This window comes from Acinonyx jubatus, chromosome X, assembly GCF_027475565.1.
Source record: "Acinonyx jubatus isolate Ajub_Pintada_27869175 chromosome X, VMU_Ajub_asm_v1.0, whole genome shotgun sequence".
Classification (NCBI taxonomy): Eukaryota; Metazoa; Chordata; class Mammalia; order Carnivora; family Felidae; genus Acinonyx; species Acinonyx jubatus.
The window spans coordinates 10,212,045-10,228,635 of NC_069389.1; the positions used below are offsets into that span (position 1 = coordinate 10,212,045).

The following is a 16,591-nucleotide window of genomic DNA, read 5'->3' on the forward strand; positions in this document are numbered from 1 at the left end:
AAAAATAAGGGCACCTGGGTGGCTCAGTCGGTTAAGCATTTGACTTCAGCCCAGGTCATGATTTCATGGTTCATGGGTTTGAACCCCGCATTGGGCTCTGTGCTGACAGCTCAGAGCCTGGAGCCTGCTTCGGATTCTGTGTCTCCCTCTCTTTCTGCCCCTCCTCTGTGCATGCTCTCAATCTCTCTCTCTCTCTCTCTCTCTCTCTCTCTCTCTCTCTCTCTCTCTTTCTCTTTCCTTCTCTCTCTCAAAAATAAACATTAAAAAAATTTTTTTAATGTAAAAACCATCTTTAAAAAAAATTTTTTTTAATTTTTTTTTAACGTTTATTTATTTTTGAGACAGAGAGAGACAGAGCATGAACAGGGGAGGAGCAGAGAGAGAGGGAGACACAGAATCTGAAACAGGCTCCAGGCTCTGAGCTGTCAGCACAGAGCCCGACGCGGGGCTCGAACTCACAGACCGTGAGATCATGACCTGAGCCGAAGTCGGACGCTTAACCGACCAAGCCACCCAGGCGCCCCCAAAAAATTTAAAAATAAACATTAAAAATGTTAAATAACTTTATTCAGATATAATTTATACACCATACAGTTAACCTCCTTGAAGTGTATACACTTCAGTGGTTTTAAGTATATTTTCTACTGTGCAGTTCATCATCACAGTCCACTTTAGAGAAGATTTTCCACTTTCCCCAAGAAAAACTACACCCATTGGTAGCCACCCCCTTTCATTCTACCCCACTGGGTCCCCCCCCCCCCCCCCCGGCCCCATCCGTCCACCCCAGCCCTAGTCAACCACTAATCCATTTTCTGTCTCTAGATTTGCCTATTCTGGGCATTTCATATAAATGGAATCGTACAATCTGTGGTCTTCTGTGTTTTTAACCCAGCATAGTGTTTGTAAGGCTCATGCATGTTGTATATGTCAGAATTTCATATTTCTATTGCCACATACCACTCCATTGTATGGATATGCTACATTTTGCTTATCCATCAGTTGGCAGGCATTTGGGTTGTTTCCAATTGGGGGTTATTAAGAATAGTGCTGCTGTGAACATCTGCATGCAACTTTAACCATTTGAGACCTTCTAGTTTGTCTGAAGTTTGACAACATTCTTACATACACACCTTCCCCATCTCTCGTTTCCCTAATGTAAACTTGCAGAAGTCGAATCACTGACAAGGACGTTGCATTTTACAGAACTTGTCAGATGGTTTCTAAGAAGACTGCATGGATTCTCTCTGCACTCTAGTGTCAGCCTGTGTGCTTAGCAATGGGCATTTAATATCAGGTCCTGTGAAATGGAAGCCCATGAGTTTCTTATGAGACAGGTCCCTACCATCAAGATGCATATGTCTACGTGTAGACATGATGGGCAGATGTAGGTCCAAAGGTATTAGGTAGCAAGGTTATGTACCTTACGTGGAGAGAAAAATGGACTGGTTAGATAAAGGAAACATTTGCCTGCCCAGGATGAGGTTCACGCAGATAGAATCATCAAGCAACTTTTTGCACCTCGAAGTTACAAAATTAATGGAACCAAACTGGCCTGGGGACTGGTTTGGTCCAAAGTCATCACTTGTCCAGATTGCTTAGTCTGAACCCTTACCCTGTTGTTCAGAAGACTCAGTTGTCAGCACAGTGCCTTTTGACCCTTGGGGTCCACCAGGCCTGTCTGCGGCTGCCTCCCAACCTGTACTATCTCACGATTTCTTCAGATGTCCTTGGGACGTCTAAACAGCATCCCCTTATTGTTCTGTTTCTCATTCTTTCGTATTCAGAACAGTACCACTTAAAGATGATAAAATCAGCAAGTAGTTCAGCGATGTGGCTGAAGAGGGGGGGAATGGTCCCGCCTTGCCCAGACTTCCCTGTTGAGGCTGACACTGGCATGATTTCATGCCCAACAGGATCGCCAAATCCCATCCAAAGCAGTTGGCCAATCCGGATCCGCAAAGATCACGGATTTGTCCAACTTGAGGTGGACAAAGTTCTAGAGTTCTTCCAGCAAGCTTCTTTTAAGTGACTGGGAATGCAGAAGCTGGTTGCATTGCTGCTTTTTTTTTCCCCCGCTACAGGGACTCAGACTTTTGAAACTGCAACGATAGCACATTGCAGATGCTGTTTTCTAACGTGTCACACCCCTTTTTGTTACATAACTCTTTCAGAAAACACACAGGTAACTGGCAGAAAGTGCTGTGCTATTAGGTCGCTGCGATTGGCAAGCACAAGCCTAAAAAAAACGGAACCTTCTTTTTTCTTTGCCGCTGTAAAGATGTCTGACGACAACCACAGCTTCCCTTATTGAGCATTCGATGTCTAGAAGGAATTTTGAGGATCTTGGCGACCACCTTACTGAGCCAGAAACTCTTCGTGTGACTCAAGAGCACCTCCAGGGGACCGTTGTGGTCAGGGCCGTGTACGGAGTCCTCAAAAATTGCCCCACGGTGGCTTGGAAAAAGAAAGCCAAGCGTCTATTGTCAGAATGGAAAGCTGTCTATAAGGACTTCCGCTTCAACGGACAGCCCAAAATCATTCCCTATGGGCAGAAATGAAGAAAAGCCAGGACTTTCTCATGACCCAAGTCAGGGTGAGATACGGGGTGGCTCCGGTTCTCATTCATCATGCCACGATGTTGCAGAAGCCATTGAAATGATTGCGCCTGAAAACAGCACTAGTCCAGTGGAACCTGAGAAAAAGCATTTCACGGGCGGTGCCCCTCAATCCGCTGATGAGCGATCCAGTGAGTTGCCGGATCCCACAGTACCTGTGAGAGCTAAAGGCACAGAGCTTCTTTATGAAGCTTTAACGAGTTCTTCCACGGACCAGCAGCCCAAAGCCGATATGTGGCACAACTTCGCAAGAGACATTCTTACCCTCTATTTAAAGAACCTCAAAAAATACAAAACTTGCGTTAGAAGCAAAGTCACCAATCTGAAGAACCCCCCCCCCCCAAATTCTCACGACAAAGCTTGCTCTCTGGGACCATGTCGCCGAGAGAATTTGCCGAAGCGACTGTCGTGGAAATGGCACATGAGGACCTGAAGCAGTTGAGAACCGCATACACGGAATCTCGCATCCAGGAACACCGCTTTCCCCGAGTGGTGGGGGGCGCACAGACAAAATCAAATGCGGAAACTGTGAGAAGTTCAATTGCAAGGTCACCGTAATCACCAGAGGGGCACTTTTCCTTCCAGGCTGGGTGCGGAACTCAAATCCAGACGAAGACACGATGACCTCTGTGATCTGTAACGAGTGTGGGGAGGTGGTACCACAGCAGGTGGGTGTGCCTGTAATTGCAAATAAATGTTCTCTTCACAAAGAGCCAGAGTGATGCCTTTTTTTTCCTTTTTCTTTTTTTTTTTTTTTGGTACCACCCTTTTATGCTTGGTCTTAAAATCTTGTACACACTATTCTCAAAACAACCCTAAGAAGAAGGAAGGAAAGTCATTCGTTGAGGCTCACGCCACCGTCGCTAAAAGTTGACGGTTTGGGGAGAGAGTGGATGACTGTTGGCCCTGTGCTCTGTGGCCACTTAGTACTTTGCTGGACTCCAGAGCGTGATTGAGAGCAGCTCAGCACACCCTAGAGCCTGTTAGAAATGCAGAGTCCTAGGCCTCGTGCTGCTGAGTCTGACTCTGCATTTCGGCAGGATCCCGAGACAGAGTGCAAGCGGGGGAGGGGCAGAGAGAGAGGGAGACCCAGAACCCGAAACAGGCCCCAGGCTCTGAACTGTCAGCACAGAGCCCGACGCGGGGCTCAAACCCACGAACCGTGAGATCATGAGCTGAGCCGACGTTGGACGCTCAACTGACTGAGCCACCCAGGTGCCCCATTAGTATTTCTTTTTTAATTCCTCAAGTTATTTTAAGATGCAGAGTTGAGAACTATTCACACACAGGCTCTCACTTGATTGTCTCACGGCTCTCAGACAAGAATGTCACTATACACTTTACAGATGAAGAAACGGGTCGACGGAGGTGCTGTGACTTGGCCGAGCCATGCAACCTTAACTAGCCCAACTCAAACGGCTCCCACGTTGGCCTTCCAAATTCACTGTCCAAGACCGTCTCACCATTAACTTCTGAGAAATGCATTCCTGGAGATGTGTCTTTAGGCCCTAACATTGGACAGCTAGAGCTTTGTTACTGTTCCCTGCCTTTTCTCACATTACTGGTCTCTCCCTTGAACCATGAAAGTTATCCTGTAACTAATCCCACAGTTAGAATTTTGTTTCAAGTCCTCTTGCTTAGAGGAGGTGTGTGTGTGTGTGTTTTGTTTTTTGTGGGGGGTTTTTTTGCACAAGTTCTCAAGAGTCTATAAACCGTTTATAAAATTTGGTTTCTGTTGTTAGAGAGCCTTCATGTTCTCAAGGGCGTGTGAGTTTAGACCTGGAGGAGCTGGAGGCGCCTGGGTGGCTCAGTCAGTTAAGCGTCCAACTCTTGATCCCAGCTCAGGTCTTGATCTCAGGTTTGTGAGTTGGGTTCCGTGCTGGGCATGAAGCCTACTGGGGAAAAAAAAAAAAAAGATCTGTAGGGAGGAAAAAAGCTCTCCTAGGCTGTATAGGTGGGACTCTGCAAATTAGCATGACCAAAGACAGAGTAACAAGAAAAACAGCTTATTAACATGTGCAGCGTAATACATGCAGGAGAAACTCAGTGATGAAGAACTCAAAGGGGTGGTTAGAACTTGGGCTTGTATAGTAGAACCTTAAAGAAGTGTACGTTTGTAGAGAAATGAGACAAAGGAAAAGGGCTTTAGGCTTTTAGGGGCAGCAAACTATGGGAGGGTAAAATACGGGGGTGCTGATGGAAGATAATGTTTATTTAGGAAGGTTTGTTTGTGTAGATGCTTCTCCGTGCCATCCCATCTCCAGCGATAAGATTGTTACCTCCTTCCTGGTACAGGATTCACAAGGGGGTTTTATGTTCTACTTTCAGGCAGGTAGGTGGAAGGCGGAGAGCTCATTCCGTGTCTGCCTTTTCTCTTTTGCTCTCAGCGCAGAATGATCCTTATGCCAGCATGGCGTATCTGGGGACCACATATTTTGAACCCTGTTAGGTCTGAAATTCCAATTCTGCTTATGTAAAAACAGGCCTTCATCTGTCAGAGGCAGTCCATTGCCTCAGCCTTTGGATCTACCAATATTTCTCGAATGAATGAATCACGAAGAGGAAGTCGGTTCTTCAAGGCTTTTTTTTGCAGTGTTTAACCAGTCTGTGCAATCCTTTCAGCACAACCTGCCTTCTGTATGATTACAGCTGGTTGTGTTCTCTTTTAAGAACTTAGAGGGCATTAATGGTTACAGTTTTTTTCTTGAGAGAGAGAGAGAGAGAAAACGAATCCCAAGCAGGCTCCACGCTGTCAGTGCAGAGCCCTCTGCAGGGCTCGAACCCACAAACTGAGATCGTGACCTGAGCCAAAACCAAGAGTCGGACGCTTAACCAACTGAGCCACCCAGGCGCCCCAATGGTTACACTTTTAATAAGTTCACTTGTAAGTTCTCTCCAAGCCTACGTATTTTCACCAGTTCTTTCCCCCACCGCTCCTAACTTCTGAACCAGAGCTTTGAAGGCCTAACCACACATACAGCTTACCTGCCTCCTGCCGGAATTCCCCCAGATGTGCATAAAACTCAAATATGTGTCTTCAAATGGCTTGAGGCCACCACGTAGGAATTCTATTTTGATACCTTTTCTCCCTGTGGCTACCCAGGAATGCTCGTTGTGATGTAACATGCTAGTCTTATAAAGAGAAACTTGCAGAGTCACCCAAAATTTCAAGTTTCACAAACTGGTTTCATGTGACTTGGAGTGATCTTAAAAACTATTCAGCGGTTATAAAAGAGCACATCACATGAAAACCAAGTGTTCGTGCCGTGTTTGTTTTTTGTGTGCGGTTCTTTGTGTTTTTTTTGTACTGGAATTGTGCAAACTTAATTTGCAGACAGAAGCATTTGAAATGGCAATTCCTTTACTCCCCTAACATGTAAAAATCTGGGTAGTCTTTCTCATTTCCTATCAACTTTGTAATGTAATGTGGGTTTTTTTCTTTTAGCCAATGAGACAGCATTACATTTTAAAGTACAATCATTCCTTCACATTCTCTGTCTTAGCCGCTAAAAACAAACAAACAAAAAAAAGTTGTTTTTCTTTAAAATTGCTCGTGGGAGAAAGGAGCCTTCATTTATTTTTTTATGTTTATTTTTGAGCGAGAGAGAGTACATGGGGGAAGGGCAGAGAGAGGGGGGGAGACGAGACTCCCGAGCTGGTTCCGCACTGTCAGCACAGAGCTTGAACTCAGGAACCGTGAGATCATGACCTGAGCTGAAATCAAACGTCGGACACTTAAGTGACTGAGCCACGCAGGCACCCCAAGGAGCTTTCATTTAATTTGAAATCGTGTTTACAGGAACGGCAAGTTCAGAGGCCCCGAGGTGGGGGGCGGCTGACACAGACCAGGCAGAGCAGGAGTCCACCGGGGCTGAGGAGCCGTGGCAAGAGGAAGAAGGATGAGAGGTGACGTCTAAGAGCCATTGGGTTCGTTAAGGCCCTTGTCAATCACGACAAGGACTTTGGGTTTTTTTCCCCAGCCCAATGGGAAGCCACTGAGGCCAGGGAACTGGTAGTGACACCGTTTGAATGGCCTTTGGGAAAGGTCCCTGTGCCTCGTCAAGTTAGATGGGTGGGGGGGAAGCAAGAAGGGACACAGACCACCCAGTTAGGTGGCCATAGCAATGGTCCAAATGTCATGTAACTGGTTTCAAACACCAAGGCTGGTCTCCCTGCATCTTTATAGTGGACTAAGTCCTTGGTGACAGGGTTCGGGACGCGGTACTCCAAAATACGGCACCTTGGCGCATTGAATAAGCTGAAGGAATCTGAGTGACCCTCTGCCCCTCCCTTCTCCCCTGAGGCAGGTCCCAAGACCCTCCAGGGAAAGGTGCCCTCCCGGTTCAGCGGGCAAGAGCAGAGGCGGGGACACGGAGGGGAATCCGAACGAAGAGGCCTTTCTAGGTTTCCCCCTTAGCTCGTGCCCTTCTGTCCTATCCCATTTCTCCGTGATGCTTCACTCTTCCTCAGGCTGAGTATAAAAGCACACCAAAAACAAAAACAAAAACCCAGAAGACAAATCCCACCGGCTTAACTGTGTCTTGGGCTTCCTTTCCTTCCGAAGGCTCCTGTGTCCCGTTAAAATTTAACTTACATACACGTGACCGCTTTCTTTCCTCTCGTTAATCTGCCTTTTGTCACAGAGCCCCAGCCGAGAGCCTAGATGGGGGTAGAAGAAAAAAGATCCCTCTTCCTTCCTTATGTTGGCAGTTTGGCAAATGGACGTTTCATCAGCTCCAACCCACCCCACATCCCCTAGCCGCGCGGGCCCGCAATACAAATCAGCTAACAGCACGGAAACGCAGCCCCCGGCGCGTGGAGCCTGGATCTCGTTGCCGCGGTTCCGGGAGTCCCTGAAAAGGGCCCGAAGCATCAGCTGTTACAACTGAATGCGGAAGGGCTCTTTGGGACTTGGCCCACATCACTCTCCTTTTGTCCCTGTTACTTTTTTTAGATAAAAAAAGTTGGATACAATTGCGGCTCTGTGTCTTTCCCCAGCACTTCCCCGGCTGAGAGGCCCCTTTCACGCGCTATTACCATTTCTAAACACCAGCCAGGAAGCCGCAGCTGGCAGCTGCCTTCGCCGCCGGGGGCCCAGCTTCATCTCTCAGGTCAGATCGCTTTCTTTATGACTTCCCAGTAGATGCAAAAGAGTTTACAAAAATACTTTCCTACCTCGCCGGGGTATTTATTGTATGTACCTACATTATAGCAGGCGTTCGTCTTGCTTTCAGCACAACGCACAAATCAAAAGGAGAGGGGAGGACAGCTTCGTGCAATCCCCTTGGCGTGATTCTTGAAAATGAGGTTTGCAGAGATGTTGCTGTACGTTATTGGAAACGCTGTGCGGTAGTGATTGCAAGGGCTGCGTTGCCGGGTGCTGGGGGCAATGAGCCGATCAGGAGCCAACCCAGGGCTCGCGGATCCACAGCGTGATGTAGCTGGCTATCATTTTCCAGTTGCAGAGTCAGGAGCGAGGCATGGACTGACTGACCGACCCGGCAGGGCTGCAGGGTACCCGGAAGAATCAGGGAGGGCTTCGCGGAGGCTGTGACCCTTAGGGTAAATCTGGAGATGAAGTTAGCCAGGCAGAGGAAGAGGGAAGGGGATCCCATCAACATATTTGCTAGATTCCTGGCCCTTTATATACAGCATCTCCTTTCATCTTCACGACTACCCTGCCGGCATTTTAGAGATGAGGAAACTGAGGCAGAGAGAGGTTAAGTGACTTGCGCAGGAGGCACACAGCGACAAAACCAGGTAGGGTGCTGTTTGGGGGCTTTTTTCTTGCATATCCGTTCGCTTCCAGAAACATCCTGACTTCCTGTTCATTCCACCCAAGGTACCACTGTTTTTTAGTTGTGGTTTGTTTTTTCAATGACCAGAGTGTGTGATTTATAGACTCCACCTTGCTCCAGTGCTGGGCATCCCTCCCTCTGATGGAGAGATCAGCCGGGGGCACCAGCCACCCATGCTGGGGCTCCTGACACGGGACCCTTCCCAAACCTTGTGGCGTCCATGCGGCTTATCCGGCTTTCTGAAAAGCAAGTGATTTTTAAAATACTTAAATTTTAAAACAGAAAAACATATAGCTTTTAGGGGCACCCGGGTGGCTTAATAGGGTAAGTGTCTGACTTCGGCTCAGGTCATGATCTCAGGGTTCGTGAGTTCCAGCCCTGCATCGGGCTCTGGGCTGACAGCTCGGAGCCTGGAGCCTGCTTCGGATTCTGTGTCTCCCTCTCTCTCTGCCCCTTCCCCGCTCGTGCACGCGCATTCTCTTTCTCTCTCAAAAATAAATAAACATTTAAAAAAAAAAACAGAAAAGCATGGATGGAGCTTTTAAAGGGACATTTATATGTTTATATATATATATTTTTAATTTGAAGACTATAAGTGTATAAATGCAGCTTCAAATATCATTTCCTCTAAAATATAGTGGCGTTAATATCTTCATTCTCTGTGTGACATAGGGAAACTATATAACAAAGATAACAGTCAATTATGACAAAGTAACCAAGCTGTTTTCTATCCTTTGTTAAATTATTGCAAGCATCCTGCAGGACAATTTTTTTAAAAAAAGAATTAAATTTGTTGGACATATTCTTGCTTTCTTTTAAAATATCAACAAGGTACAAATAGGAGTCATTAATCTTTTTCAAATGATGACACATTTTTTTAAGATTTTTAAAATTTATTTTTCATTTACTTTTATTTATTCATTTTTTTTAAATTTACATCGAAGTTAGTTAGCATATGGTGCAACAATGATTTTAGGAGTAGATTCCTTATAGTGCCCCTTACCCAGTTAGCCCATCCCCCCTCCCACAACCCCTCCAGCAACCCTCTGTTTGTTCTCCATATTTAAGAGTCTCTTCTGTTTTCTCCCCCTCCCTGTTTTTGTTATTTTTGCTTCCCTTCCCTTATGTTCATCTGTTTTGTCTCTTAAAGTCCTCATATGAGTGAAGTCATATGATCTTTGTGATGACACATATTTTTTACAAAATCTAAAACGGCCATGGGAAAGTTACAGATCTAATTAATAAAGAAAATATTGCCCATTCAAACACTTCACTATTTTTAGACGGTGTTCACTTTAAAAAAGTGTAACAAACATCGAGAGAGCTCCCCAGCTGCTGCTTTGAAATCATCAAAATGGCATCCTAATTTGCTAAATTCACCGTTGTGGATGGAAACAATTAAGACGTTTCCAAGTTTGCCCGGTGGGGTCCTCCGGCCGGGTCCGCCTAGTGCACCGAGAGCGGTAAGGACGGAGCTGCAAACCATTTTCCGTTTTCTGTCGCGAACCACAGCATAGCAGAACTTGTCCACGCAAGCCCTGCTCCACTTGGCTCTGGCCCATGGCAGGGGACCCAAGCGCTCGTCTGTCGGGCCAGCTGAAGGGGGTGGTCACCCACATCTGACCGGAGAGAACCCCCAGGTTTCAGTGGCTTGTGTGTTGGCATCTGAGTCCACCGGGGGGTCTCGCCTGTCGTGTCGTCTCACACTGAGGACTTCCATCTCTACAGCTCTGTTTTCATGCAACAGATGCATTCCCCCCTCCCCCCAGCTTTGTGACATCTCACAAGTTGCTGAGCAGAAAGTTTCCAGGCATGTTAGTGGATTTCAATATCATTTCGAAACGAGCCGGTGGCTAAAGGGCCTGGGGGTTTCTTTCCAGGACGATGAGGATGTTCACAAATTGACGGTGGTGATGGTTCACGACTGCGAATATGCTAAGCACCATGGAATTATGCACTTGACACGGGCGAACTGTGTGGTCTGTGACTGAGATCTCAGTAAATAAAGCTGTTGGAAAAAAATCAAACGAACTGAGGGAGGGAATGAGACATAGGACCTCTCTTGGATATTTATCTCAGCGAGTCATTGTGAACCTTTAGTATATTCCCGCGTGTAATGGAGAAATAATGGCAGTCTTCCTCAAAGGGGCCTTGCGGGAGGCTCCCCTGCCAGTTTGCACTGACAGAGAGAGAGAGAGAGAGAGGCCTCTGTGCAGGCAGTTGGCTGGGCCCCAGCCTTTGCATTTGTGCATAGAAGGCCCCTCCCGCTTTCACAAAACAAACAGGGCTAAAGTTTCCACCCACCGTCATCGCTCCTTGCGTTTCTTCCCCGCTTGTCAGGCCACAGACCTGAGCTGCACTGTGTCAGTGACATCAAGCCCCTAGAACACAGAAAATCTTAGAGCAGTGCCATTCGCGTGCCCGGTTAGATCTGCACTCAGAGAAGAAACTGCAGATGAATTCAGCGCGCCACTCCCACCGCCTCGCAGTGAGGCCCTGGGCTCAGCGGCCGCAGCCAGACCTGGGAGCGAGTACCAAACCGCTTAGACCCGTTGGATCGGAATGTACGTTGTCGCCAAGCCCTCGGTGACTCCTCACAATGCGTGTTACAGTCTGCGCACGCTCTCCTGACCGCAGCAAGTGGGCCTGGGAACTCCACCTTCCGGCTTCTGCTTGGGGATGAGATGCCCGAGTTTCTAGCTAACACGGGTCTCTCAACTCTCGTCTTGGCCACGAACCACCTCCAACGTCCACACTGCTACATGCAGGGGACAACTCTCAGCCCCACTCGACACGCTCGCTTCCTTCTCGGGCACGCTTGTCACGTGGCTGGCAGTGGGTTGCGGCCACTCTGTCTCAATGTTGTTTGTTGGTTCCTCGAGACTTTCCTAACCTCTTAACTTTGGAGTGTCCAGAGTTTCCTAATCGGACGCCTTCTGTATCTACATTCATTCCGTACCGTCTATGTGCGAATGACTCCCCCTCTTTATGGTTCAGCTTGTGTCTCTCCTCTGAATTCCAGGCCCCCAAATCTAAAAGCCTCCTTGAGAACCCTACTTGGATGTCTAAAGCGTCTCAGACTTTGTCTATCTTTCTTTAAGTTTATGTATTTATTTTTGAGAGATACAGAGGCCATGAGATCACGACCTGAGCTGAAACCGAGAGTCGGACGCTCAACCAACCGACTGAGCCACGCGGGCGCCCCTAAACTCAAGCCTCTGACCTTCTCTCCAACACGACTTCTCCACTTAATAGCAACTCCACACTTGCATAACTTAAGCTAGAAACCAGGCAGGGATGACCGACTCCTTTCTTTCTCTCGTATTGAGCTTCCAATCAATCAGCAAATCCTATTGGCTCTATTCCAAAGGATAAGAAGGCCAACTTAAAAACAGGCAGAAGAATTGGGGCGCCTGGGTGGTTGAGCATCCAACTCTTGATTTGGGCTCAGGTCATGATCCCAGGGTTGTGGGATCGAGCCCCGCGTCAGGTTCACCCTAACAGTGTGGAGCCTGCTTGGGATTCTCTCCCCACCCCCTACCCCCACCCAGCCCCTGTTCTTCTCCCACTTGTGCATGTGCATGTTCTCTCTCTCCCTCTCCCTCTCTCTTTCTCAAATAAATAAACCTAAAAAAATAAATTCTCTCTCTCCCTCCTCCCCTCTCCTTCACTCACACTCTCTCTAAAAATAAATAAATAAATAAACAAACAAATAAATTTTTTAAATGGGCAAAACCGGGGCTCTTGGGTGGCTCAATCGTTTGAGCGTCCGACTCAGGCTCAGGTCATGATCTCACAGCTCGTGAGTTCGAGCCCCACGTCAGGCTCTGTGCTGACAGCTTGGAGCCTGGAGCCTGCTTCGGATTCTGTGCCTCCCTCTCTCTCTGCCCCAACCCACTCGCATTCTGTCTCTGTCTCTTTCAAAAATAAATAAACACTTAAAAAATTTTTTTTACAAAAAATAAATAAATAAATAAGTAAATAAAAATAAAAATGGGCAAAAGATTTAAATAGACATTCCAGCAAAGAAGATCAAAGGAGATACAGTCATGTCCATTAAGCACATGAAAAGATGTTTAACATCATTAGTCATGGGAAAATGCCAATTAAGACAGCCATGAGACACCACTTTGTGCCCCCTATGGTGGCTCTAATCAAAAAACTGGAAAATAACGAGGGCTGGTGAGGATGTAGAGAGATCGGAAATCTGTGCTTTGATGGTGGGGATGTAAAATGGTGCAGCCACTTTGGAAAACAGTTTGGCAGTTTCTCAAGAAGTTAAATGCAATTTTACTATACAACCCAGTAATTTCACACCTTGGTACCTACGCAAGAGATATGAAAACGTAAGCCCCCACGAAGACTTGTATGGGAGAGTTCACAGCCGCATCATTCACGATAGGCAAAAAGTGTAACAACCCAGCTGTTCAACCGGTGAATGCACAGACAAACGATGGTCTGTCCATTAAAAACATACATTTACTAAGTGCAAGAAGCCAGTCATAAAAGACCGCACTTTCTGTGACTTCAGTGACATGAAATGCCCAGAATAGGCAAATCCGTAAGGACAGAGGTAGATGCGTAGTGGCCGGGGGCTGGGGGTTGGCCTGGGGAGTGACTGCTAATGGGAGGTCTTTAAAATATTTTAAAGTTGGTTTGCGGTGATGGCTGCACAACTCTGGAAAACTCTGCACAGACGCTCTAAAAATCATTGAATTGTGTACTTAAGATGAGTGAATTTTGCTGTATGTAAATTACACCTCAGTGAAGCTGTTAGAAACATCTAGAATCTGACTGTATTATGTTCTCTGCCACCGTAGATAATAGATAATTGTCCGGTTGCCTTCTTTGTACGTTGTTTTCCATTTTAGTGTTCAATAGCACTGTCATCAGAAATAAAAAAGGAAAAGGAGATAAAAAGTTCTGTATGTTCATCATTTTAGTTCCCAGAAGACCCTGCAAATCTTAGGTAAGGAACATAGTTGAAAGAGTTGTGGGGCGCCTGGGTGGCTCAGTGAGTTGAGCGTCCAACTCTTGATTTCGGCTCAGGTCGTGATCCCAGGTCGTGATCAACTCTGCGTCATGCTCTGTGCACAGCATGGAGCCCACTTACAATTCTCTCTCTCTGCCTCTGCCCCTGTCACTCTGCCCCTCTCCCCTGCTCACATGCGCTCTCTCTCTGTCTAAAATAAAAAAAAGAAAAAGAAAAAGTCGTTTGGTGATTTTGTTGCTGTTGATTTTTTGTCTGTATTACAGAATATGCTTGGCTAGATATATGTCAGTCATTCTGAAAGTGCCTCTTTGAAAATAATCATCCCCAAATCACATTATATGAACACTATTTGCCACTTACAAGGTTTTTTTTCACTCGTTTCTAGTATATTCACACAATTGTACCACCATCACCATCATCTAATTCCAGAACATTTCCATCACCGCCCCCGAAAAACACCTTAAACCCATTAGCAATCACTTCCCATTCTGCCCTCTGCCGAGGCCCTGGGAACCACTAATCTCCTTTCTGTCTCTATGGATTTGCCTACCCTGGACATTTCCTATCGGTGGAATCATGTAATATGTGACTTTGTGTCTGACTTGTTTCACATGTGTATTTTGGGGGGTTTTTTGTTTTGTTTTGTTTTTTAACTCAAGAAGCAAACCATATTTTACTAACCAAAGGAACTGAACTGGCCTTTATTTAAAGTGCAGCTTTAACTGAATTTACATAAATAAATTAACATTTACATCTGTCATAATTGCACTTCTCCACATTTTTATGTCAGTAATTTTTGGTAATCACATGTTAAAACTTGACATTTTGAGGGTGCCTCTGTGGCTCAGTCGGTTGGGTGACCCACTTCGGCTCAGGTCATAATCTCGCGGTTTGTGAGTTGGAGCCCTGTGTCGGGCTCTGTGCTGATGGCTCAGAGCCTGGAGCCTGCTTCGGATTCTGTGTCTCCCCCTCTCTCTCTGCCCCTCCCCCACTCACACTCTGTCTCTGTCTCAGAAATAAATAAACATTTTAAAAAAACTTGACATTTTGAAAGACAAAAAAAACCCCCACTTATCTACAAGATAAAGGTCACAAGATTTTTTTTTTCTTTAAGAAAAGGGAAATGATATTTTCCCCTACTTACTGTCATTGGCCAAGTTGAGTTCAGTCTGATTTCATCACTACAACCATTGTCTTTAGTAAAGACTTGTAGCCGTTGTTTAGTAAGGAGCAAAGTTAGGAATTCCTAGCCACATGTTGGATCAGTTTTTTCTCCCCTGCATGCCTTCTTCCAAACACACATACCGTGCGGTATAAAATTACTGTGCATTTGCAATCTATGACTTCCCAAAAAAAGAATTATGTGGCTTGCTATAAGGCAGTCTGTTCCTCACACAATTCCATTGTATCTCTAGACTGAGAGATTTCACCCTTAGCTCCTCCCGTGAATTCTCTCCAACCTATCTCTCCTCTATTTTCTCACTGCTTCATGTTATTTGGGGGCATGTTTTTTTTTTCCCCTCCTCTAACTGCCCATTAAATTCCTGTGCCCATCTTAGTGATGTTTGTATCCCTCAAAGCCCCAAGATTAACTCCGGGTGTGGTAGATGGCTTAATTCAATGTTGTAAAATAGGTTTTTACTTAGAGTGGAATTCCAATCATTCATATGTATTTCTGTTCTACATATGCCACCCCACACTTTGGAAGGACTGCATCTAACTTTAATAAAGTGGATCAAACGTGACTATTGTTAGTGTTTCAAACCCAATATCCAAAAAAAAAAAAAAAAAAAAACCAAAACCAAATTATTTGAAATAAATCTATTTCATTCATGTTATGGCATTTGAAACTTACCAAATCGATCACACGAAGCCCTGAGTCATAAGAGCTGTGTTAGACTGTGTTATTGCTGAAGTATTTGATGACCTTCCCAGGGAGACAGTTCTAGAATACCATACTACTGACATCAGATTTGCCACGTGACTTGCAGCATCCCGTCCCTCCCTTTAGAAGGATTGTATATCCTAATTCGCGACTTGCTTTGGCCAAGGACACATGGGTGGAAATGATGCCTGTCACTTCCAGGCAGAAGCTTTTAAGAGCCAGCAGCTGTAGTATTGTGGTCTCTTTTCTCTCAACCAATGAGACCTGCACTGTATCTGACAAGGGCTTCTCCTTTGGCTCAGGTTCATCAGCTTGGGTCCAGAGGGAGCATGACCTAGAATAAGCCCCTGAGAGTTGGTGGGGGTGGGGGAGGTCATCTTTTTTACCACAGCATGGCTGAGCCTAAGCTGGTCGATACAAAAGTGTTGAGAGGTATCATTCCAATTACCTGAATTTATATTATGAATCACGGTAAATTTGTACTGGATGATCTATAAGATACATTCTAACTTTGTACCACTCGGAGTTTGTACAGTTGACCCTTGAACAGCACAGATTTGAACTGCTCAGGTGCATTTATACGTGGATTTTAAGTATATGTACACACACACACATACATATTTATTGTATGATTTTATTATAAGAGTACAGTATATAATACATACACAAAATATGTGCTAATTGACTGTTTATACTATTGGTAAGGCCTCTGACCACAGTAGGCTGTTAGTAGTTTTGGGGGAGTCAGAGTTTTATACAGACTTTTGACTGCTTTGGAGTCAGTGCTCCTAACCCCCCTGTTGTTCAAGTATCGACTGTGGTTTCAAATAAAGACATCAAATCCTTCTAACTTAGAAAAGGGATTTCTCAGGGAGATACGGAGTAGTTCTTAGAGGCAAGGCTGGAGTATGGAGTTTGGACAGTGGACAGGAACAATGAGAATCCACAACACGAATGGCCTGATCAAGGTGCTGTCACTGCTGGGCGGAAGGCGCTGCCCCTGGCAACGTCACCTCTGGCACCATCTGTGGTCACGAGATACCAGAGGCCGCCACTACGCGTGCCGGAATGAACTCTGAACTATTCCAGCATCTCTGTGTTCCCTGCCTAAGATTCAGATCTTCAAAGAGAGTATCTGATTGGCCTTGGGTCTCATGCCTGTATCCTTGTTGCCAGGGTTCTGGAAGAGCGAGTATCTAAGTATCTGGCCTTTAGAGCTTCTATAATGAAAAGGCTCACAAAATAGTTGGCTCCCTGGGGCGCCTGGGTGGCTCAGTCGGTTAAGCATCCCACTCTTGAT

The 16,591-nt window shown here is 45.9% G+C and overlaps 1 protein-coding gene across 1 annotated transcript; it reads left to right on the forward strand.

Moving 5' to 3' along the window:
- Nucleotides 1-327: 327 nt before the first annotated feature.
- On the forward strand, nt 328-3,327 carry TCEANC (transcription elongation factor A N-terminal and central domain containing). The gene is given in 5 exon segments (XM_015067817.3): nt 328-2,509; nt 2,511-2,965; nt 2,968-3,114; nt 3,117-3,267; nt 3,269-3,327. Coding segments are annotated over 5 exon segments (975 nt in total). The 5' UTR covers nt 328-2,318; the 3' UTR covers nt 3,300-3,327.
- Nucleotides 3,328-16,591: the final 13,264 nt, after the last annotated feature.